The sequence below is a fragment of the Podarcis pityusensis genome (assembly GCF_964106645.2).
Source record: "Podarcis pityusensis genome assembly, chromosome: 6".
Classification (NCBI taxonomy): Eukaryota; Metazoa; Chordata; class Lepidosauria; order Squamata; family Lacertidae; genus Podarcis; species Podarcis pityusensis.
In genome coordinates, this window is record NC_138030.1 from 38,820,329 (window position 1) to 38,846,034 (window position 25,706).

Genomic DNA, 25,706 nt, shown 5'->3' on the forward strand with positions numbered 1-25,706 from the left:
TATGGTGACAGATCCAATACAGAAATGCTAAACAGATACTATGGAAGGCCAATCCATCCACTGACCATTAGACCACAAAGCATGATGAATGGATCTCTCAAATGTTTAGATTTTGCAGAGAAATGGCTTTATTCACAGCTTTAGTCATGATTTTTAAAAAATGAACTTCTCTCCCAATGCAAATAGAAGCCATATAAGGAAACAAAGCGTGAACCCCACTCCCCATGCCATGATCATGCATCCAATCTATCTCCAGCCCCCTTTGTGTGTATAACCTGATAAGTGAGTCAGTGAAGGGTTGTGATTTGAGCAAACTCATAAATTCATTAATTTAGCCAAAGCTAGGAAATAATACTGGCTAGCTTCCTCATGAGACCAGCCTGGCAATGGCTTGCTGGGAGTGCATCTTGAAGAAACAAAAGGCTGATAGTGGTCTGGTTTGTGCAGCCATGCAGGCTGGCTGGACCAGGTTTTTACAGAGACACATGGGGATGGCACTGAATCCAATGCTGTGCGGCTGGGAAGAGCAAGCCCCTCTTGAGATTTAAATGTTGTGAACTCTCTCTCCATCAAAACCCAGGTGGTAAATAGGTGCCTCATTCTGAAGGAACACAAACTGTGGTCAAGTGCCCCAAACCCTAGAATCTTGCACGCATTCAGCAGAGGTTAGGGTGACATGTAAAACTGTCACTGTGGGTACCCTGACTCCACAAAGTTTCTGTGTGCCCTGACCCCCTCTAGATTCCTGAGTGGTGGGGTTTATTCAGTGTTTTGATTTATATGGTGAGCTAAGTGGCATTGGATTTAACAGTGCAAAAGGAAAGCTAAATTTATTTTCCAGTCCAGGGCATCACCTTGGTGGAGGGGATAATGCTGGAAGTGGAAAGGGATGGGCTGGTTTGAAATTGGAGCCTAGAAAAAAAAACCACATTCTCTCTGAAAAGTAGCAGAGAAGGAACGGCCTGTAGAGCTAATAATCTGCTAATGCACGTTAACCAAAATCAGGACCACTAAGATAGCCAGTTTATACAAAACCTAGAACTGGGGCACGGGCATGGGCATAGCAGGGGGCACAGGGGGGCAGCTGCCCCCCATAATAAATAAAAATCAATGAAAATACTTAGCAAATTGATGTTCTCTCCCTCCCCCCCCCAAACAAAAATCCTGGCTACATCCATGAACTGGGAGCGTGGTATATAGCCTCACTGCCTGTAAACATTGGGGCTTCCCCATTCGCTTCTGTATAGCACAAAAGTGAAATGCAATGTTTACTGAGATAGAGCACAAACATAAAAGGAGAACAAAAGTACCTCTGTCAATCACTCCACACATAAAATATCATTAAACAACTTAGGGATTCTGAACGTGAACAATGAAGCTTAATATCAATTCAAAGCCAAATAAAGGGAGGGACAAGAGGACAAGTGTTCAGCTATCTCGAATAAAGTTCCCTTTTAATATATTATGAATCATAATATATCATGAATGAAGAGTAAAAGAAAATGCAACCTTTGCATTTAGGGGGCTTTCCCTTCCACACTCCTTTAGTATCACCATCCATGCCACAGGAAATAGAGTGTGCTCCAATAAGAGAGAAATTATCATGGCAAGTGTATGTTATCACTGTTCCAAGAGCATAAAAAGGGGCTCCAGTCCCATTGTGAGATCCATTAGAAATGTTTGGAGCAGTTGTACAGAAGAAACCTAGAAACATATCAGAAAAAGTTCATATTCATAATGCTATAATGGTATTATATTTTGGTTATTCAATTCTTGATGCTTTAAAATATTAAAATTTATTTAAGCATATTGTTGGTTGACATCCATCTATCTTGAGAGACAATGGAGTGTGCCTCCAAGGGCAAAGTCAAACTAGTGTGTTAACAACACTGGGCAGTATGTATACAGGTCCTGCGCTGCCCAGATGACAAGTAAATTTCTATTTTATTTTGTATAATGGCGGCAAAATTGTAATATTAGACCAAAATTGGGGGAAACCAATAATTATTTCTCTTTAAATAGTTATTTGCAGAGTCATACATATGGGAATTTACCCACAGAGATAGAATCTTCTGGAAAGCTCTAAAATGATGAGAGAGGGAGCTCACTCCCTGGTTTTAGGGCTGAACAAAACTAGTTCAGGGAACAGTAGTTCAGTCCCCAAATGGAAACAACTATCCCTGTTTCAGGGAGGGAGTTTTTACCTTTCAATGCCTCCATCCCATTTTAAAAGCACTCTTGCCTCTCTGTAAAGGCACTCTTTCTTGGAGAGGCTTTCTACTGGCCATTACAGTATTCTCCTCCAAAAAAGATGCAAGATGATGCAAGTTGTAGCACTGTGTAACATTGTCACAGTGCCTTCTAGGAGGAGAATGACTGCCTGGAGGAATGCTCTCCAATTCCTGTGCAGCTACAGAGAACATTAGTTATTTCCCTTCAAAAATCTTCCCCAGCTTCAGTGCCATTTTTAAACCTCATTTTTATATAGAAAGAAATGGTGCTTGCTGAAGCATTTAGAGGGTAGGGTAGTGGGGATACAGCAGACAGAACTCTGTTCTGGTTGCTCCCTCACAACAGGCAGCATTTTTAAATGGTTAACAAAAAGATGCTGCCACAACAGGCAACATTTCATAAGTGTTAAAGTCAAAAGGGATAAAAAAAGAGAGAAGGAAGCCTCTACTACTGCCATGGTAAGTACATCTCATCCAAAATGCTTTGTTCCCAACCCCTAACCGGCCCCCCCCAAACCCCCCCATAAATAACTGAAATCTGGTCCTGGCTACTTATGAACTGGATGGTCATTTTATCTCAGCTCTGGAAATTCACAATACAGTCATTGGGTTGAATGTGCTTCGGGTTGAGCGCATTCGAGTTGCGCCCTGCGGCAACCCGGAAGTAACGGAGTGCGTTACTTACAGGTTTCGCCACTCGCGCATGCGCAGACACTCAAAATGACGTCATGTGCGTGCACGGAAGCGGCAAAACGCGACTTGCGCACTTGCAGACGCGTCTTACGTTGAGTTCAGGGTGTGAATGGGGCTCTGAAACGGATCCCATTCGCATCCCGAGGTACCACTGTACCCTGCTTTTATTACCTTTGCAGAGTCTCCCATGTGGAGACTAGAGCTAATTCATCAGGAAGCAGGTATAAAAGTGCGCCAGGCATACAAGCTCCTATGCCATAGGGTTGTCATATGTCTGGGAAATCCTGGACATGTTCTCTTTTGGGGGGCCAACATGCCCATCTGAGGGGATTTTTATATTTTAAAGGAAATGTCCATTTTTGAGGGGGGGGTATTTATTTGTTTGTTTGTTTGTTTGTTTGTTTGGCTCAGGCAGCTCAAGCACATTTGGCTTTGCACGCCACAGCTGCTGCAGCGTAAACTGGGGAAAGAGGCTCGTGGGTGCAGGTACTTTGCATGGTATCAGGGAAAGGGAATTGCAATCTGGAAAAGGAAACTTGAGAGGAAGGAGTAGGAAGTATTTGAGCCATAAGATCCCTGCCTTTGTAACCTATCCTAATAATATCCACGGGCATGGAAAGCAGATTGAGTATATGGATAAATAATAATAATCAGGGACCTTACTGTGAGTGTCTGCTATAAATTGCCAAGCCAGACTGAAGACTTGGAATGATGCCTTCCTAGAACAGATTACAAAATATTAAAAAAGGAGATACACTGTAGTCATGGGAGACTTCAACTGTCTTGATATCTGTTGAAACTCAAATTCTGCCAAGAATTAAGGTTCAGCAAATTTATCAATTTCCTCACTGACAAGAGGCATGTGAATTGGGTGATTTGCCAGACATTGTCTCTGATAACTTATTGCATTCATAGTTTGTGGCAATATGCCAGTGACAAACTGGTATGAAAATATGGAATAATTGAGCATGAACACAAAATGAGCCAAGGTTAAGTATCTATTTCAAAGCGCATATTCTAGGTTCTTTGGGGATTGTTGTAGTTGCTAAAACACAGAGAAACCTGTTTAAGTAAATTATATGATGAAATACCTACTCTCTAGTCCACAATACTTTATATTTCCACAACAGTCTAACTACACAATTTGTAAATTGCACGGCTGGCAGCTATTGGTGGGTACCAAACACCGCATAAAAAAAAAACCCCCACCAATGCAGTCTTTTTACATGCCAAAACACTCTCCCTGCCCCCCCCCCCCGGCAACCAAAGTATTCCTCGAGAATCTTCCCCATGCGCGCTTACTCCGGAGTAAACGCAGCTGGCTGGGCAGAATGGCAGCCTGGCAGAGCCAGTCGCCTGAGGATGTGGAGCCCAATTTGTTCTGCTTTCAGCGGAGGGCGGGGGGGCTCGCAGCCGAGCAAGGAAGGACACCTCGGCGCCACCTGGCGGTAGGCGGGGGAGACATCCGCGTTTACCTCAGGCGCATGGAAAGACCCGCCCATCGCGCGCCGCGCTTCGTGAAGCCTCTGGCAGCACGAGGGGAGACGGCGGGAAGGCGAGCGGAAGGGGCAAAGGGAGGCTCAGCGGCCCCTAGAGGCTCTGTCGTCGCCTTCCTCCCTTGTACTCACGCACGCTATCCTGAGGCAGGGACCACTGAGGGAGCAGTAGTATCGATATCCCCGTTAACCAGAGAGCCCGCAGAATCCACCACGACGGCCGTTGCATAGCGCTGGCCTGAGAAGACGGCGACGAATCAACTGCGCATGCGAGGGTTGGGCGAGAACGTTGGGAAGGAGCTGTGCGGTGGTGGCGAGACGCGCGCGCGCGCTCTACGTTTCTACGGGTCGCATCCACCCCGCGCGTTAACATCACCTGAAAGAGACTAACAGGTGGCTCCCATACGACCTATTTAATAGCTCCTTTGGAGCTGGCACTTCCTTGTTACGTCTCCTGCCTCTCCAGGCCCGCGACAGCTGCAGTAGCTATTGCGGTCAAAGTAGCTGATCATTCACGGTTGTTCATGTCCCTGTATAAAGGACCACCTTCCTTGTAGAAATCTGCTACCTTGTACCTTCTAGCTGACACATTGAAACTTTAATCTGTTCTAATTTTAGTTCTATCCATCCTTGAAGAGTGAAGTTTTACTGATTTTCAGTAAAACAGAGATTGTTTTCTAAGTATTTTTAACCAGTTATTAAATGCTATGTCTATAAAGGGAAAAGGATACTAGAAATATTGTGAGAGGCTTATGAATAATTTAGAACAATCCTTCAGTGTAGCTTTATTTATTTAAAGCATTTTTATACTAGTTTATTTTGTAATCCAGAGTTGTTACATATTATATAACATGAGCATACTACACCACAGCCACCCATGCACAACTATTAGGATTGTCCCACCACTCCACTGCCTGTGAACTGTTGGCCGTATGGTATTTCTAGTGTATGAATTTCTACAAGTAAATAAACACAAATTGCTTCTGTCACCTCCCCCTCTGAAGCCTTTCCTCAACTGAATGCAAACACTATTACTTTTATTCATCTAACATGTAAAATGGAGGTGCCAAATAAAAGCAAAAGGCAGAGAGCATGTGCTACCAGCATATGGGATGTTTTAAGATCCCATAAGAACTGTAAAGGAAGCAACATAGAAGACAATTGTATTTTTCCAGGAAGGAAGAGAAGGTAGGAGGGGATGGGTAGAGATTAATGGGCTTGACAGTGGTTTCTTTACTTCACTGCAGCTGTTCTCTAAGGAACAGCAGAAGTAACAAAGACAGTCTGAAGGGAACATACACAGTTGTACTATTCTGCTACAGAGGAGCAAGTACCTATAGAGAGAGATGTGTGGTTCTTTACAGAATCCATGACAATATTGTGAACATCTCATGTAGAATGAATACTGCCTGCACATATCTTTGATGCAATGGCCATTAATTGGTTGTAGTCTGTTGCAATCTACTTTCAATCTAGTATGCTTCTGTTTCCTAGTTTAGATGTAACAGGAAACGGGCTTTAACAAAACATGGTCTTTGCACAAAAAAACAGCATACAATAAAAGAAAAATGAAGTGAGTAGGGAGTGTGCAAGTATAATCCTTGTTCTAAAACTGCCAAATTGTACTTTATTTAGCTGGGATAGTTGCATTTAAATTTGCTCAAGCCTAAGTCAGAACTATCTTTAAAAAACTACTGTATTTAAAAAACAATAAAAACATTTTTTATTACTTTACTGTAATTTATCATGATTAAGTTAGAGTTGAAATATATCCTGAAATACAAACTAATCATTACTCATAAACCTCACACTCATCTACTTGCCAACACACAGCACATTACTCACACTCATCCGTTTTTACCTTTTGTTGTCTTCATCATTATCAAATTTTGCAAGTTCTCAGGGGTAGGGAACCAGCCATTTGTTGCTACTGCTGCTTATATTATTCAGGAAAGTCCACACCTGAAGCAGATTAGTCAGCTGCAGTTTCTCCTGCTCAGTTTTTTTCCCTGGTCTTGTTCTCTGCCTAGCAGCTATATTACATATCCACACAGCGCAGAGTTTAACTATAAAACTCACTCCTATAAAAGGCAATGGTGGCCAATGCAGCAAGGCAAATACTTTGTTCTTATGTATAAAATGGGTTGAAACTGAATACAATTTCATTTCACTATAGATTACAGTCTATCTAGTTTACCCACTATGTTTTACATATTGAAGAATTCTGATAAACCTATTGATATTTGCACCCACTGAATGTAAGCAAAAAAGGCTCAAAGTGGCACAGTGTCTAATAAGCATTTTAAAATGCTGAGATTTGTATTCATGTATATGCTTTATTTCTTGCAAAATAATATATACAACACAAATTCAACCTCAAAGTATTTGATTCACATAAGTACAAAATACTCTTCAGAATTTACAGTTTATCCCTTGTAGCTTTAAGGAAGTGGTCAATGTAAGCCTAAAAAGAAAATAAACCAATATAAAATATTATACAACAACACTGGTAAGTTTCTAAAATGAAAAGTGACTTTAAAAGAAGCAGCTGAGTGTAGCACAGCTAAATTATAATGAGCTGTGCTGATGTGCTTATGTTTATAACAGCAGAACTACTAAAATGTATGGGCATATGGGAATAAAACTATTTGTAAAATCAGGAAATTCTTCCAAATGTTTAGTCAAAATTTCCTTGAACCTTGAACTTGTTGATAATGCATCATCTATGTAACAGGGTTTTATCATGTCACCTGTTACCATGTCTCTTCTCTAGCCTAAGCATACCCAACAGTTATTTGGGACTGACAGTTAAAGCAATGGGGTCTGAGCTCGCCAGAGGGCAAACAGGTGAAACTAGCTATGAAACATAAGTGAGCACCTATAAACTTCAAGTGACACATTGGCATCAAGTGAAGCTCTAGCTTGTGGAACATGATTCTGAGGACCTCACATGGGAATGCAGTATATGCTGATGGCTGGTGCTATGCTGGAAATGCCTTGTTGACCAAGATGTGCAGCAATTATTGTGTTGCATTTTGTGAAAATTCTGTGAGCTGTGTGGCTAAGAGCCAAGCACCAAAACTCTCAACTGAAAGCAATGGTCTGGAAGGAAACACAAATGCATTGGTTGAATTGAGATATGAAAGCAGACATCTTTTTGGTCTGTTGAAATAAAGCCTGACTTGATAAGGAGAAATGGGAGGATGCTGGAAAAAACAGCAATCTAGAACTTTTGGGGGTTTATGAAGGAAGAGAAAACCCAAAGTGTCATGCATCTGCTAGAGGTATCTTTCTTGGCAATGGGAAAATTCTTTGAAGGGTACAAGCCTTTGTACCCTGATCTCTGTTTCTACTGCCCCATTGCAGAAGAGTTTTTTAATCCTCCTCTAAAGCCAAGTATGAAAATGGAGAATGACAGAGCCTTACATGGCTCTGGAGTCACAGTCCATCATATGATTAAAGGTATAGATTTCTTGCTTTGCAAGGCAACTAGCCTCATGCTGGTTGTGTGAGCCCTCCCCTGTCATCTAGGAGATGCTTGAAGAAGAGAAAGGATTTCTCCCAGAGATAATGTTGATGCTGAGATACACAGGCATGCACTGCAGAGTAAGAATGTGGCATTAGGTTAAAACTTTCAAACCATTACATCCACCTTACATCCCTTCTCATTTGTCTGAGCCAAATGAGACTGTACATCAAGGGGAGCAATAGTTAAATCACATGCATGGAAACTAGCTGACAAGCTCTCTCTCTCATATGTTGCTCCAATGTGCAAATAGTTGCTGCAGGGACAGCCATATTGGCTGAGAGGGACAGTAGCCCGGGCAGCAGAAGAATAATGAACAGAGGTTTTTATTATGTATAAATCCAGCAAAACCCAAGTCATTGGTCTGTTTCCCTGATACTTTTTTCCCCTTGCTTGCATTCTGAAAATATGGCAGTCAAGTTAGTCTAAATAGGTGCACTGCCTCACAGTCAAAGGAGCTGCCTCCCTGGCATGGTCTGGAACTGAAACTAGTGTTAATATGAAAGTAGTAAGACCAGACTGAAGGGATGTAGAAGTTGTCAATGGCCTGGGTCCCAAAGTGAATAGTAAGGCTCAAGGGGACTGTTACAGTGCTTGCAACTGTATTATATTGGAGAGGCCTGTGAAGGTGAACTCGATTCAACAGCAATGAAAATCGCAGAGTTTGAGCTCAATTGCATAGCCAGTTTTTGTGGGTGTGGGGATTGGGTGACTCCAGCAGAGTGAGTTTGCTCTTGCAAAGTAAGCCAAAGGCAGTGGATGTATTTTGGTATGCTGGTCTCATAAAATTGACACAGTGGGGCAAGTGTCCAACACCTGCCCCTTTTCAAAGCCAAGAAGCAAACAATTATGGCTATCTGAATGACAAAGTTTGCTGCCTCGGCTTACGTACTTTGAGAACCAACACTGAGGTGTGCTAAGAAAGCATGGAGAGAACACTGAGGTAAAATGAAATGCAACATTTGAAAGGAAAAGAACTGCATAGAGATAAAATAAAACGGGGGGGGGGGACTTTTCAAAGATGGGACCAATGCAGTGGTCAATAATGAACCAAGCAGGAAGACAGGGGCATACCACTTGAGGATATATATTAAGGGCTAGAAGCAGACCTGCCACCAAAATGTTTTAAGTGCCTTCTGCATGAACACCCTTCTGCACATTAGTGTCCTCTAGATACTTTCTACTGCAACTCACATCAGTCCTAGCCGGCTTGACCAATGCTCAGGGATTATGGGACTTGCTGTCCAAAGCATCTAGAGGGCACTAAGGGAAACCTGCTCTAGAAAGTTGCAGATGCTGCTCTGTGCAGGCACAGAATCCATATGAAGGACTGTACAGAGACCACAGAAGAATCCTGAGTACAGATGCTGGGGACAAGCAATAGGGGAAAGCTATCATCCTTATACTGTGCTTATGAGCCAGTTGCTCCTAGAGAAAAGGGCCAGACTTCAAGGACTTCAGTTTTACCTAGGAATGCAGTTCTTATGTTCTTATCTGAGACTAAACAAAGAATGCAAATTATTCAGTTTTATGAAATGTTTGTATAATTCACCAATTTAAGAAACAGATGAGTATAATAATAATAGTAATAGTAATAATAGTGGTTAGAGGTTTGTCAAGACTTAGTAGATTTTCCAGTATCTAGTAATTTTTTTTGCTTACCAATGAAGATCGCATGGCACCCTTGAGCAGGCACCCTACTTCACAAAATGCCTCATTGGATTCCTTGGAGCACCTTCAGAAAATTGTAGTCAAAGAGCAGCCAGAAGACACTATGTTTGCCATCCCAGTTTTAGATTTTCAGGTGTTGAGAAGCTTAACATAAGCTTTCATTTATTGTCTAAGCCAATACAGTATTTATAACCTTGTGAGAAAACAAAAGGGAGAGGGACGGTGTCCACATACAGGTGTGTGTCATTAAATTTCAGTGGTAATTCCAGTTTTGCAATTGTTTTTAAAGCAAAAGCAGTTTGCAGGGTGAGGGATCTAGAGCAGAGAAGAGCTTAACTCTTCCAAAGCCTGCTGCTTCTCTGCTCCATATCTCTGCTCCCATCCCACTTGTGTTCAACTCTGAAGACTGAACAGTGGTGGGCAAAGCAACCATCTTTGTTCTAAATGTCCCCCTTCTGAGGTGGCTTTTTTCTTCCAAAAAGTAACTGTTGGGATTGCAGCATATGGATCTGCATCTAAGTTTAAATTGGCCCACAGACCTCTACTCAAGCTGATGCCTACTCTTTTGTTTATATATTACTACACTTACAGAATTTCCATATTCATTACTTAAACATTGAAAAGTGGAATCTGAAAGAGATACCTACCTGTAACTGTGTAAATTACAGGTGTAGGTTTGAGGAACATTGTAATTAGTGAATTGTCATACTTCCATATGCGCTTATTTACTGAATGACAATAAAAAGATATAACATTAGAAAAAAATGAACAAAAACGATTCTGGTGTTAAAGAAACCAAGTCAGACATTTCACTGATACAATTATAGTTTTATTTTTTAGAATGATTATGGCTATAGAGTCAAAATCTTGCCATTTCAAAATGGGCTACTGCATGATATGCGCCATAAAAATACACATAGTAACACTTACCTGTAGTGTCAAGGGTCTTACGCTCAGTCCACAAGAGAAAAAGGAGACTCACACAGAGGGTTCCTGTGGGATACAGCACTATGAAATTCTACTTTTACATTTGGTGCAGTGGCCTTTGCTGAGCATCTCAGCAGAGGACTGCCTCTGTCTTTTAACATGTATAGGGGTTTTCAGGGTCAAAAGAACAAGAAGAAAAGGAAAGAGAAAATAAACAGAATCTACCCAGTTGCTTTCACTGATTGGTCCCTCCTCATGCAGAGATGATGTTGGGTTTGCTTCATCTGTTGTTTCCTTGGTTGTATTAATGGGAAGCTCACTAAAACTTACTAGCTTCTCCTGCTGCCTTCCATTTTCTTTCTGGTGTTCTAGCTTAAATTTTGCCATTGACTCTTCCAAGGTCTCTGGCAACAAAATACCTTCTTTGGTTGCTGCTCTCTTTTGCTCTCTCTCTTGCTCTCTCTTTACCATTAGGCTGCTGGGGAATGGAGGTGTCAGGGTAAATCTGATTAAAAATCTTTGGAAAATTAAAAAAAATAATCACATGGTACTGAAATTCTATCACTGCATGTGCCAGCTGAGCTTTCATTCCAGAGAAGGCTCTTTCCTCATTATGCACATTTCAGCTGATTCAGAAATGAAAAGTGCCTGTACATAATATATTAGGTATAGACAGACACATAAATAGACAGGGTAATTCTTCAGGTACCTTGTCCCATGAAGAACAAGCCTAGAAACAGGCTTGGAGGCACAGGCACTGCAGTTGTTAAAACACTGGTATAATACATAATCCCAGTTAGCAATCCAGCAGCCACATTTTAAATTATCTGAGGTTCTGAATTGCCACCATTTTGCATATCGGGAAGCTACTTTATACAACAGTTTCCCTAAAGGTATGCTTTCAGCAAGCTAAATATATGGTTTCACATTTGACAGTGTATGCTGATATATCAGTAAGATGCTATGTGTTATATGTGGCCCTTAAGTGTTACTATTTTTAAAAAATACATTTTCTTGATTTTCAAATATAGTGAAACAAACCATAATAGAAATAGTAATAGAAATAATAGAAATAGAAATATATATATCCCCATGTACAACAAATAGTAGCATTTTACTATTTAAACACCCATATACCCATATCTCAGATCAGCAACCCAGTCAGGTCATTCATAGGAAAAACAAAATTTGCACTGCAGTTCAGATGATACAGCATGGAGTGTTTCCTCTACATGGAGATAATTTCTGTGTAGTTAATGTATAAGGTAGACCTTAGAAATGTAAAAGAAACAGGAAAAGGGGAGTTTGATATTAAGAAAAAAATTACCTTTCTTGTGAACAACATTTCCTATGAACCATTTTACTTGCCACGAGTACTACAGGCATTATGCATGCTAAAAAAGAAAAAGAACACAAGAAAAAAAGCTCATGAAAGTCCAAGAAAACTGATGTACAATTAAAAACAGCCATTTTGGAAATTTTATCCAGTGTTACCTGAGGCATAAAGAACAGTACTTCATTATTGAATACTGTTAACATTTGGTGATCCCTAGACTATTAGTGGCAAAGATTGGTGAGAGGCAGGACTTTTATGTGAATCATCCTACCAATGTTAACTCTAAGAAAAATTAATGGGTCGTTAATTCATCACTCAGCAGATTTGCTTGCAGAATACTTACAATCCAGTCTTCATTGAGCAATTGTTCTGATTTGTTTTTGGAGAAGTTTTGCAAGAATGATCATTTATCCTGATTGCTTGCGGGGTGTTTAAATGTCTTCCCACTAGTCATCCATGCATCACACACCTACCTTTCAATGCATTTCCCAGTTACTTTCCAAATAATAAAAGTCTGATTGTTTTTTAAAGTGTATTTGTTGAGCCTTTTAATCCATGTTAACTGCACAAACATACAGTTCCAGTGTGCAGCTGCAGTATTCTGCAAAATCTAGAGTCTAAAGGCACACAACCAGTGCTATTTCTCTAGGAAGAGAAGTGCCAGAACTCACCATGAGCACCTCCCTTGTTCTCTTAGAATGGCCATGGCACCCACCTGAGAGGTGCCGGAACTGAGTTCTGGTGAGTTCTGGCTGGGGGAAAAGCCCTCCGCACAACTTTATTTGTTCCTGGGGGGGGGGGGGGTTGCAAAATACTAATTTTCTCTCTAAGCAGTTTAAAACTGTAACTCAAAAAGAAACAAAACAAAACCTACAAGTTACTTGCAGGTTTGTGTTTAGATAATGATGACCAAAGATTTGAGCACTGGTGAAAAACTTCTGAAATGTGGAGGACTGTGAACACAGCTGGTGATAGTTAAGCATAGGCTTATATCTCTCTTATAAAATAAACTTTAAAATGTGTATTTCTGGCTGGAGAGTGCCACACTTTCTATTTTGCTATTGTGAAAAAAATCTATGAACTGGTATAAAACCTTGGCATGCAAACATTTATAATGAATCTTTTTATTTTCCCCATTCATATTCAATAAATTACATACCAGCTATAAGCAATCTGAGGAAAATACCTAGAAAAGAGGAGAGGAAAGACTAATTATTGACAGGTTACTTATTTAGACTTAGCCACATCAGAAATGAATTATAAAAGGAAGTACTGGAGCTCAAAATAGATCTCATATCACAAGAGGTGGATTTGAGCTCAAGAGCACTCACCCTTCCTGTGGTTTCCAGCATCTGATATTCATTTTTTAAAAATAAATTTCATTAGAGTTTATAAAGAGAAATACAAAACCTGATCTCAAATATCTTTTTTGTCCAACATTAAGATAAAAACATGACAAAAAAGTAAAAAGATAGAGAAATAAGAAAAAATAAATAGAAAAGAGTTTTCAATAGGAAATAGAAAAGATAAAGTTCAGAGATTAAAGAACTTCCCATTCTTCATCTGTCCGCTATATATAAACAATAATCACTTCATCTATTCCAATATAACACCAAACAAAACCACTCTCTATCAACAAACCTTATCTTCAAACCCCCCATCCATTATTTATTTATTTTTTCATGCAAAAAGTCTATGAGAGCTTTCCAGTATTTAGTAAATGTCAACAATGACTTTTATCTGATTAAACGTCAATTTTGCCATCTCAGCTGGGTCCATTAATTTAGTGTTGCCATATTTCAGAAAGTGACCCAAAAGTTGTTTCTGACGGCCAAATCCCGGCAATCTGGGAAATTCTGGATATATGGCACCCCTAGTTAAATTTTAAAAACCATTCTTCCATTGTTGATAATGATTAATCTTTCCATCTTTGTGCATATAATAGTCTCGCCACTGTAATCATATATTGAAACAAAGTTCCATAGTCCTTTTCTAATTGTGTATCCGTGTCCAAGCAGGAAGAGTTTCAGCCAGCAGCTGATGTTCAGAAGTATTGCTGCCGCCAACTATCGAGGCCAGAGCATAGCCACTGTGGCGAGTAGCCATCGGTAGACCTCTCCTCCATGAATTTGTCTAATCCACTTTTAAAACTATTCAGGTTGGTGGCCATCACCGCCTAGGGGAGTGAATTTCATAGTTTAACTAAACACTGTGTAAAGAAGTAGGTATTTTCTATTATCTGTCCTGAATCCTCAAGCATTCAGCCTAAGAGTTCTAGGGTTATGAGAGAAATGAGAAAAAACTTCTCTCTATCCAATTTCTCCATGTCAATTTTTATAAAATTCTACCATGTTGTCTCTTACTCTTCACTCTAAATTAAAAAGTCCCAAAATGTTGCAACCTTACTTCATAAGGGAGTCGCTCCTTCCACTTGATCATTTTGGTTGCCTTATTCTGAACCTTTTCCTATTCTACAATATTTTTTGAAGTAAGGTGACTGGAACTGTACACAGTATGCCAAATGTGGTTGCACCAAATATTTCTATGTTGCCATTATGATCCTGGTAGTTTTATTTTCAATTCCTTTCCTAATGCTTCCTAGAATGGAATTAGCCTTTTTCATGGCTGCCACATACTGGGTCCACATCTTCACTGAGCTATCTACTATGACCCCAAGGTTTTGCTCCTAGTCTGTGACCTCCAGTTCAGACCCCATGAGCATATAGGTGAGATTTTTTTTGTATACTTGTTTACATTGAATTGCATTTGCCATTTTACCACCCAGTCGCTCAATTTGAAGAGGTCCTGTTGAAGCTCTTCGCAATCTCTCTTTGTTTTAACAACCCTGAAAAAATTAGTATCACCAGCAAACCTGGTCACCTCACTGCTCTGTCGTAATGCTAGACCGTTTATGAAGAAGTTTAAAAGCACTGGTTCCAATACTGGTCCTTGGGAGACTCCGCATTCTACCTCTCTCACATTATGGTTCCCTCTCTAGAAACTTAATGGATAACCAGTATTGGTTAGAGTGCTGATGTTGTGAGCTTTATTTCCTTATGCTCAGTTAGTATATATGCATAATTAAAAGTCTTCAGTGACTTTCATTCTAATGAAACCAAACCTGACTGGCACCCCCAACATCTCTTGGCATTTTCACAAATATTATACTTACTCAGTTTACAAACTGGAATATTAGGTGACCATTTACTCCCTCCAATGTAAGTAATTGTAGATGGCCCGATCAAAGTATACCCAGCATTACATTGAACAGAAATTTCATCTCCAGGGGTATAGTATTGTTTCACCCCTTGGGTTATTCTTCCATTATGGATATAGAATTTAGAAGTGTCTGGTGATGTTTTTGCTGAAAATACAAATAACTATTATAAATGATAAAGCAATGCTTTGTTTCTTTGTACAGTGGTACCTTGGTTCTCAAACTTAATCCATTCCGGAAGTCTGTTCCAAAACCAAAGTGTTCCAAAACCAAAAAAAATCATACTTGTGCAACTTGTGCAAGATGCATAATGTTCTACACCAAAAGGTTAAAAAAACCTCTCTGATGTATATAGATTTGGAATATACTAAGGGTTTAAGCATAAGAGTGTATACAAATATCTTCAAATTTAATAGGAGAGCTGACCTTAGCCTGTCTTGTTCATGACGTAAAATGATTCAAACAGGATCCACTCTAGCTGGCACCCTCCTCTACGCTCTCTACCTTCTCACAGATGTATTCAGACTGTTTTCCCCAAATGGTAGCTTTTAGCAGGGGAAGGAAGAAGCTTAATTGTTTCCAAGATGACACCAGCCATAATGGCATGTAGGCTTTTGGAGCAGCTACTCCAGAAAACATGCTCATAATACATGGATTTTGCATATTTTCTCACTACTGCATGAGGCAAAAGTTGCAAGGGTAGCTTTGGATGGTCCCAACATTTTCACCCCTCTAAATTAAAGGTAAAGGACCCCTGACAGTTAAGTCCAGTCGTGAACGACTCTGGGGTTGCAGCGCTCATCTCGCTTTACTGGCTGAGGGAGCAGACATTTGTCCACAGACAGTTTTTCACGATCGTGTGGCCAGCATAACTAAACCGCTTCTGGCAAAACCAGAGCAGTACACAGAAACATCATTTACCTTCCCGCCAGAGTGGTACCTATTTATCTACTTGCACTTTGATGTGCTTTCGAACTGCTAGGTTGGCAGGAGCTGGGACCGAGCAACGGGAGCTCACCCTGCCATGGGGATTCGATCTGCCGACCTTCCGATCAGCAAGCCCTAGGCTCAGTGCATCCCAAATTTGCTGTCTGAGGCAAGGGACTGAATCTGTTTCATCATCAGAGTGGTCCTCTTGCCTCTTCCTCCTGGGAGGAAGGCCATGTTTGAAAAGCTGAGTGTGACGTGTCTTATTAGAAACTTGGGATAGTCAACTTTAAAGCAATATGATTGCACTTTCTCTTAACTTCACCCAAAAACCTCAACAAGGTAGTTATCTAGTAATATACACAGCACTCTGCTTTCCAACATGAGCTAAAAAGCCATTGTTCTAGTCCCATCCCAGTCCTGCATTATGAGGAATGAGAGGATTCAGAGACTATAGGTATTTGCCCCAATAGGATTATACAAGGGGAAGGGATGTAGCTCACTGCTCAAATCCTAAACGAAATGTTTACTTGATAGCAGACTAGGTACTGCATCACTTAAAATAATTATGCTCGTTTTATCTACTTTTTTTTTTTTTTTTTTAGAACAGCCTCACAGGGCTGTAGATGGGGGTGAAGATTGACCATCTGTGATTTACAATAATGGGCAACATCTATCTTGGGTATGGAGCAACTGAGGAAGGAACATATTTGTGTGCTTCTCAAACTGGTTCTATACATACCCAAACATAGTGGTATAGAAGGATCCCACTGATTGTAGCCTTGGCATCGCACACTCATCTTTGTGGTTTCATCAATGAAAGAGTAGTTTTGATTGCAGTACACATCAATGACATCTCCAACATTGTATTCAGATAGCAATGGATGTACATGTCCTTTGGACACTACTGGGGCACCACAAATATGTGGAGTAACTGTAACAAGAACAATAAAGCTGCAGAAGATAAAAATTATTGCTGTATAATATTAGCCTTGCTTTTATAAGTTTGCGGTAAGAGTCAAGTTGTAATCATAATATCATGTATCTGGATTTTTGAGCGTGGTAAGAAGACAAGGCACAAAACACAGTTTACTACTGATTCCTTCATGGCCAAACCAAGTAACCTTGTTCCACAGTACACAAGAGAAAACAGATTTGATTTTTCTGAAAATTCTCTTAAGTTTTTTGAGCAGTCACACATAGAGCAGACTTATAAAATAACCACTTGATTAGTTGTGGTGATGAGTAAGAATAGCTCACAGGCAATCAGGTGAAGAAGCGTGATCTTTTCAGACACAAATTGTTATGTACTGAGTTGAATAGGATCCAAACTGTAGCAGTCTGATTGGTCCTAGAACAATAGGATTCAGAATGCAGCAGTCTGATTGGTCCTAGAACAATGCAGCAGTATGATTGGTTGGCAGGAACCACCCAATCCTGCTCCAGATAGAAGTGAATCCACATCCTGATTGGCTTACAGTAGAATTCCAGAATTAGCCAATCATGTGCAGCCCATTGTGTAAATAATGTATATAAAGCAGATACTGTGAGGGGACATTCATTCATTCCTCCTCACCACTATGAGCTGAATAAAGAGCATGAAATCACTTTGCGACTCTGAGTATATTTCACTGGCGACGAGGATGGGATCCCGCTGAGCTGACTGCCACACACAGCACCGCAGCACCGCCAACTGCCGCACCGCTGCCTCGCACCGTGTATCCAGGCTTCAGCTCCGGGGCACAAGGAACTCAGAATGGCAGCCAACAGCAGCTTCTCGCCATTCAACCCAGCATCTGGAGACTGGGAAGCGTACGCCTCCCGTTTCACCTTCCTCCTAGAAGCCAAAGGGGTCACCGACGAAGAAGACGCCAAGAAGAGGGCGATATTCTTCAGCGTCTGCGGAGAGGAGACGTTTGAAATCGCCCGGGCTCTCCTTGCGCCTGAAGACGTCGCTACTGTTCCATACAAAACAATAATGGAACAGCTGAAGGGGCACTTTTCGCCACAGCCCTCAGTGGTGGCTCGTCGAAATGCCTTCTACGCAAAGCGGCAAGCCCCTGGGGAAACCATAACTGGGTTTGTGACCTCTCTCCGCCAAGCCGCCCGGTTCTGCAACTTCTCAGAGCTGGAGAACATGCTTCGTGACCGCCTCGTCGGTGGCCTGAAGGATGAGAAGCTGCAACGACGCCTCTACGCTAAGAAGGACCTAACGTTCCAGGTCGCTCTGGAGGAGGCCCTGGCAACAGAAGCTGCCGAGAGGTCGACCCAAGAGGCACGGCCGAGCCTACCATCCCAACCGAGGGTCCACCATGAAGACCTCACCGACGACTCAGGATCCGACAGGGAGGAGGTGCACCGAGTACAGCAGCGCACTCAAGCAGCGCACAGACCACAGCTGCCTCGACGAGAAGGAGGGAACTGCGCAAGCTGCGGGGAGAGTCACGAGAGGAGGACCTGCCGTTTCCGCAACGCAGAGTGCAGGCAGTGCAGAAAATCGGGACACATCGCCCGGGTGTGTCGGGCTCGGCCCACCCGACACCAGGCATCAGATGACCAATCCAAGAGCCCCAGGTCCCGGGGCCCAACGCACCAAGGCAACTCGACGGAGCTCACGGACTTCCAGGTATACCAGTTGCCCCACCCCAACGTAGAGAAAATTTATGTAGAGGTACAGATAGAGGGGGCCCCATGCCGCATGGAGCTTGACACGGGTTCAACTCTATCCATAATCTCGGCAAGGACCTTAAGGAAACTGTGTCCCACTGGGGGTCCCAAACTCAGGCCGGCCCCATTCACCCTCCGGGACTTCCAGAAACGTAAGGTCCCCACAATGGGGGTGGGGACCTTCAGGGTGCAATACCGAGGGCGGACGCGGCAACTGGACTTGCTTGTGGTCAAGGGCCCCTACATTAGCTTACTGGGATTGGCATGGTTTGGACCACTGGGGCTAGCTGTCACCGGGGTGAACCACACTAGCTTACAAGTGGACGTGGACGCCATATGCAAGGAATTTCCAGGGGTTTTCGATGGGAAATTGGGACAGTATACGGGCCCCCCCATTGCGCTACAGCTTGACCCCGCAGTACGACCGGTCAGGCTCAAGGCCCGCCGGGTCCCGTTCGCCTTGAAACCCCGTATAGACGAGGAATTGGACCGACTCGTAGAGCAAGGAGTGCTGGAGCCGGTGCCTAATGCTCCCTGGGAAACCCCAATCGTCACACCCGTCAAGCCTAATGGTTCGGTCCGCATCTGCGCAGACTACAAATGTACCATAAACAAGGCCCTCACGGCCCACGCATACCCAGTGCCAGTGGTCAGCCATGTCCTTGCCACCCTGGCTGGGTCGAAAATTTTTGGCAAGCTGGACTTGGCCCAAGCATATCAACAGCTGCCAGTAGATGAGGCCACAGCAGAGGCACAGACGATTGTGACGCACAGAGGAGCGTTCAGGGTAAAGCGGCTGCAATTCGGTGTCAGCGTGGCACCAGGCATATTCCAGAATATAATGGACTCTCTCCTTAAAGGGATTCCTGGCGTCACCCCCTTCTTCGATGATGTGTTGATTGCCGGCCCCACACCAGAGGAGTTTGAGGACCGCCTCCGCACCGTTCTGCACCGTTTCCAGACGGCGGGTCTCAAGGTGAAGCGGGAAAAATGTCTACTAGGAGTGCCTCAGGTGGACTTTCTGGGATTTATGGTGGACGCAGAAGGGGTCCACCCGACTGGGGACAAGGTACGGGCCATTTGTGATGCCCCAGCGCCCAAGAGCAAGACTGAACTTCAGGCCTTCTTGGGACTATTGAACTTTTACCATTCCTTCCTTCCCCACAAGGCGGCGGTAGCGGAGCCCCTACACAGACTCCTGGACAAGCGGGCCCCTTGGGTGTGGGGCCAGCGCCAGGAGGCCGCATTCCAGGCAGTCAAGGACTTGCTTGTCTCAAACTCGGTCTTGGCACACTTCGACGAGAGGCTGCCGGTGGTGCTAGCATGCGACGCCTCACCCTATGGCATTGGAGCTGTCCTGGGGCACCAACTCCCGGATGGAAGAGAGGTACCGGTGGCGTACTTTTCCCAGACACTCAACACAACCGAGCGGAACTACTCACAAATCGACAAGGAGGGTCTGGCAATCGTAAAGGGAGTAAAAAAATTCCATGATTTCTTGTACGGGCGGCCCTTCACCGTGGTGACTGACCACAAGCCGTTGCTTGGCTTGTTTGCCCCCGAAAAGCAGACCCCCCAAGTGCTGTCTCCTCGCGTCCTCAGGTGGTCAATTTTCCTTGCCAGCTACCAGTATGCACTGATTCACCGACCTGGGAAGGCGATGGGCCATGCGGACGCCCTCAGCAGGCTACCACTACCGGAAACAGGCCCTGACCCAGCACCTGCACAAGAGGTTATGAGCCTGGAGCTGCTTCCCGACCGCCCCATTCAGGCACAAGAAGTTGCACACCATTCCAAGAAAGATAGGGTCATCTCCCGGGTCCTGGACTGGGTGTGGAGGGGATGGCCCAGCAGCAGCCCCGGGCCAGAATTCGCCGGCTACACAACCCGCAAACATGAACTGTCGGCTCACAAGGGGTGCCTGTTATGGGGAAGCAGAGTCGTTGTTCCCCAGCCCCTCTGCAAAAGGGTCCTCACAGCCCTACACGAGACACATCCAGGGGTAGTAAGAATGAAGGCCCTTGCCAGGAGTTATGTGTGGTGGCCGGGGATCGATGGAGAGATAGAGGCCTGGGTCAAACACTGCCAGGCCTGCCAAGAATCCCGCCCAGATCCCCCAAGGGCCCCAGTCCAGTCCTGGGAGTCCGCCCGAGCACCATGGTCACGCCTGCATGTGGATTTCGCTGGCCCCTTTCAGGGGAAAACATTCTTCATAGTGGTGGACTCCTACACCAAATGGCTGGAAGTCGCACTGGTACCGTCCACTTCCACGTCCGCAGCCATCCGGGTACTACGCAGGCTGTTTGCAACCCACGGGCTCCCTGACACTCTCGTCTCAGACAACGGGACTGCATTTACGTCAGGAGAATTCCAAACCTTCACAGCGCAGAACGCCATCCGCCACATCCGTTCGGCGCCGTTCCACCCTGCCACCAATGGCCAAGCAGAACGCATGGTGCGGACCACCAAGGACACCCTTCGCCGCATGACGCAAGGGGACTGGGAGTACCGCCTTGCCACATTCCTTCTAGCACAGCACAGCACCCCCAGCTCAACGACTGGCCGGAGCCCCGCTGAACTACTAATGGGTCGGCGCCTTGCAATCAGATTGGACCGCCTTCACCCCGATAGAGCTCAGGATGAGGTAGTGGTGGGGGAAGGCAGGAACCCCCGGACCTTCGAGGCCCAGGACCCAGTGTACGCAAAGAATTTTGGGGCAGGCCCAGCATGGGTACCCGCCACAATCACCAGGGTCACTGGCCCCGTGTCGTATGAGGTGCTAACGGATGGGGGGCAATGCTGGCGCCGCCACTGCGACCAGATACGGCGACGATTCCCGGGAGAAAACCAGGAGGAGGACAGGTCAGAGGAGTCCCAAGGGAACAGCGGGGCAGTGAGGCCCATAGAGCAGGAGGGGCCAGCAGGAGAGGCAGAATCAGTAAATACAGAGAGGACCCGTGAGGCCGAAAGGACACCGGAACCAGAACCACGACTGAGCGAGCCGGTTGCACCAGACCAAACAGCCGCATCACAGCCAGCATCCTTGGAACACGAGCCAGAACCCGGAGCCCGGACCAGGGAACACCCCAGGCCACAACGCACACGTAGGCCGCCGGCATACCTTGAGGACTATGAATGCGACCTCCCGGGCAGGACTGGAACTTAGAGGGGAGGGGTGTTATGTACTGAGTTGAATAGGATCCAAACTGTAGCAGTCTGATTGGTCCTAGAACAATAGGATTCAGAATGCAGCAGTCTGATTGGTCCTAGAACAATGCAGCAGTATGATTGGTTGGCAGGAACCACCCAATCCTGCTCCAGATAGAAGTGAATCCACATCCTGATTGGCTTACAGTAGAATTCCAGAATTAGCCAATCATGTGCAGCCCATTGTGTAAATAATGTATATAAAGCAGATACTGTGAGGGGACATTCATTCATTCCTCCTCACCACTATGAGCTGAATAAAGAGCATGAAATCACTTTGCGACTCTGAGTATATTTCACAAATGAATAACCTACATCTGTGTGACCACTGAGGCTACATATACTCTCTTTTAAGGTAGACATTTTAATAGATTCATTTGCAAGGCTGATTTCAGAATGTGCACATACTAGGCATGCACATGGGAAGGTTCCAGAACTTTGAAAGAAGGAAACATTCTCATGTCATCCTCCTTGGCTGTCTAATTCATATTGGCTGGAATTCAAACTGGTGCTAAGGAGTTCACTCTGTCAGCACATTTCTGCTTGCCTGATGAAATTATCTCCCCTCTCCCCACCCCCGTTGCCCCCTGTCCAGGACTCCAACCACTACACAAAGCCCCAACATTGCCCTGCTTGAACCCCGTCCAGGTAATCAGCAGTGACACCAGCATCAGGAGGGCAGTTCCACTCAGTCGCATGAACTGCTACTGTCTGTAACCTCACTGACTGAACTTGCAGCTTTGTTCAGTGACCTTATCTGGAGTTCAAAGGAGATAACGTAAAAACAATGCAAATATGAAGATTAAAGGTAAATACTGGCTAACAACAGAGAAGATGTAAGGAAAATAGGTAGAAGGATAAGAGCTGCTGGCTGAAAGTAGAAGTAATGTGGGAGTGAAGATAGCTGACTGCTTCACTACAAGGCAGGAGTGAAAAACTGGTGCTAGGAGCATCGCACTTCCCTGAAACCTTTTTGCTCCTGCCTTGTCCTGGATAAGGGTGATCACCCAACCCAGTGGCTGAATGACACCAGAAATAAATGTGTTGAATAAATATTTTTGATTTTGGGCTGCCTCTCCTTCTGCATTAGTGCACCATTTTTACAATAGTGTTCTCTGAACTCGGCCAAGATCCCTACATGAGACATAATAGAGAAGAATGTCAATATATACACTTCAGCTTAAAACTCTACATGATACATTATTTACTCTTTTATAACACAGCATTTCTCCAAGTTTAAACAGCTTCTAATTGTTGAATCATAAAATATAAATGTAAATCCTGTGATTTTTTTCAAAGTCTTACTTTTTTTGCAGGATGGCACTTTAGGGACCCAAGTACCGTTCTTCTCACAGAGCATGTAATGATTTCCAATCATGAAGTATCCAGTTTTACATTCAATTGTAACACTGTTGCCATAAGTATAGGAATCTCTTAATCCAGTTAATTCTATTCCATTTTGAACTCGTGGATTTTCACATATAACCACTGAAAGTAAGATTAAAAAGCAAAACTCCTTAAAAAATAGAATCTGTGCATTTCTATTTCCTTAAAGATGGGATATTTTCTGATGAAGCTTATTTTTAAAAATACTCTCCTGTTTTCCTGTTTGAAGAATACTTTTGTAGTGTCTGTGCAGTGAAAATTAGTGGTTGTGAAAATTAGTCCATCTCCTGCCAGGGATCCAGATTATTTTCCCCTGTAATTAGCACTTGCACAGCTGAAAAAATACATATTCCCAGCAATCAAACAGTTATTGGGAAAACGAGAAATGTCAATTAATTCTGCTTATGTGATTGCCATTGACACCTAACTAGCTAGCATCTCTTTGAATCAGGAGTAATGAGAGAGATACATTGGTCAGCAGCAGGTGAACAGCAATTCCAATGCCCTATTAAGAATGTGCATTCTGTTTCCCTCCACCTCTGGTCTACTTGTATACTTGACAATAAACAAATCATCAATGAAAGAAAAACTGCTATAAAAATGACCTGTGCATTTGGGGGGGGTTTCCCTCTCCACAGTGCTTTACCATTATTAGCAACAATATCACAAAAAATGGAAGGTGTTTCAATAAGCAAGAAAGTATCATTGCAATGGTATTGTATCACTATTCCAGTCCTGTTGTGAGATCCACCAAGAATGTCTGGAGGGACTGCACAGGAAATTCATTTTAAAAAATGAACAAGTTAGCAAATAAGTGAAACTATTACCAGACAACATAGAAAAATCCAAAATATATATCATGCAACAATTGTTGCTTTAAACACATTAACATTTCTTTTTAAACCATACAAATAATTACAATAAAAAACAACACAGCCCCAGACTTTTTATTAAAAGCAGTCAGTTCCCAAAAAGTATTCACCTGCCAAGACAACAAGGAGGGAGCCAGTCTAGTTTCCCTACAGAAGCAGTTCCGAAGCCTGGGAGCAGCCACCAAGAAGCCCCTCGCCTGCATCCCTACCAAGCATGCCTGTGAGGGTGGCAGGACTGAGAAAGGGCCTCCCCATAAAATTTCAAAACCAGGCGTATTTGTATGAGGAAATATGGTCTTTCAGATAGCTTGGACTTAAGCTGTATAGGGCTTTATATGTCATAATCAGCACTATTAATTCTTCCTGGAAACAGAGCAGTAGCCATGCAGCTGTTGTGACAGGGAGTTGAATGCTCTCTATAACCAACCCTGATCAACAATCTGGCTGCAGCTCTTTGAGCCAGTTGGAAGTTTCTGAGCACTTTTCAAAGACAGCCCCACGTGGAACATGTTTCGGTAATCCAAATGGGATATAACTAAGGTATGTGTCACTGTAGACAAAACAGGCATCTCAAGGAATGGGAGCAACTTACTAGATTCCACAAATAAATTGTGGAATTTTGTGTTCCACACCAAATGGAAACAACCATAATAAAACAGACTCAAAATTGGCAGGGTTGGGTAATGACCAGAAATTGTGATTCTTTAATAGGTTACATGTGGAGTCACGGATTTGGGAATATTTGGGAACACAGACTACAGAGCTTCAAGAATGAGGCAGTAAACTTCACTCCATAATTCTCATTTATTTTCCTAGAATGAATTTCCTGGTTCAGATGTTAATAGGGAACTCTGGCTTATACCAGCCAGGATTGTCACATAGAAGCCTGAAAAATTAGAGTAAGCTTTTAGAAATAACCAGGTTTTTTTAATTAATAATTAAGCAGCACTTACATTTACATGGCTCTTCCAACTCTGTCCAGGAACCATCACGACAGTAAGTGACGGTGCTTTTACCAGGCAATCTTACAGCACCATCTTTGCATTGGTATACTACAGCAAAGCCAGTAAGTTCTTCATACACCTCAGAAAATGTAAAATTTGGTAAGTCAGCCATGTTGCAGGCCTCTCCACACACTTTAAAAAGACAATAGTTAAAAATGTTACAGAAAACATTGGAACTGAAAATGTTATTCACCACTTTGCTATATTTAATATTTTGTCATATCAACCAACAGAACAAATATGGGGGGGGTATAACTAACAGAAATGAACATGTAACACTTCATAATACCCATATGAAAATGTTTCAAGATGAGTGCATGAACTACTGTGTATTAGCAGACACCTTCAGTTTAAACCTCAGTCTCCTTGGACCTCCCCCGGTGTGAACTCCAGCAAAACTAGCACTGATGCTCCCTTATACAATACACATTTTCTTCATTTCAAATGAAGAGTTCCTGCTGGAATGTCCCCCAAAGGAGAAGGGCAAAACAGTCCTAATAGCAGGGAGGAGGAGACATGTGCTGGTGCTACCAGGTATGTATATCT

General features: G+C 43.3%; 1 protein-coding gene across 1 annotated transcript in view; it reads right to left on the minus strand.

Annotated features, from left to right (window-relative positions):
* The window catches only part of LOC308479527 (complement receptor type 2-like), a 92,255-nt gene that overhangs the window by 12,357 nt on the left and 54,192 nt on the right, over positions 1 to 25,706 (minus strand). The window contains exons 18-26 of the mRNA XM_081010235.1: positions 25,110 to 25,292; positions 23,204 to 23,386; positions 16,767 to 16,958; positions 15,053 to 15,244; positions 13,040 to 13,066; positions 11,872 to 11,938; positions 9,609 to 11,061; positions 6,282 to 6,382; positions 1,510 to 1,704 (exon numbers count right to left, since the gene is read on the minus strand). Coding sequence (XP_080866361.1) covers positions 10,626 to 11,061; positions 11,872 to 11,938; positions 13,040 to 13,066; positions 15,053 to 15,244; positions 16,767 to 16,958; positions 23,204 to 23,386; positions 25,110 to 25,292 — 1,280 coding nt within the window. The 3' untranslated portion in view covers positions 1,510 to 1,704; positions 6,282 to 6,382; positions 9,609 to 10,625. The remainder of the gene's footprint in view (positions 1 to 1,509; positions 1,705 to 6,281; positions 6,383 to 9,608; positions 11,062 to 11,871; positions 11,939 to 13,039; positions 13,067 to 15,052; positions 15,245 to 16,766; positions 16,959 to 23,203; positions 23,387 to 25,109; positions 25,293 to 25,706) is intronic.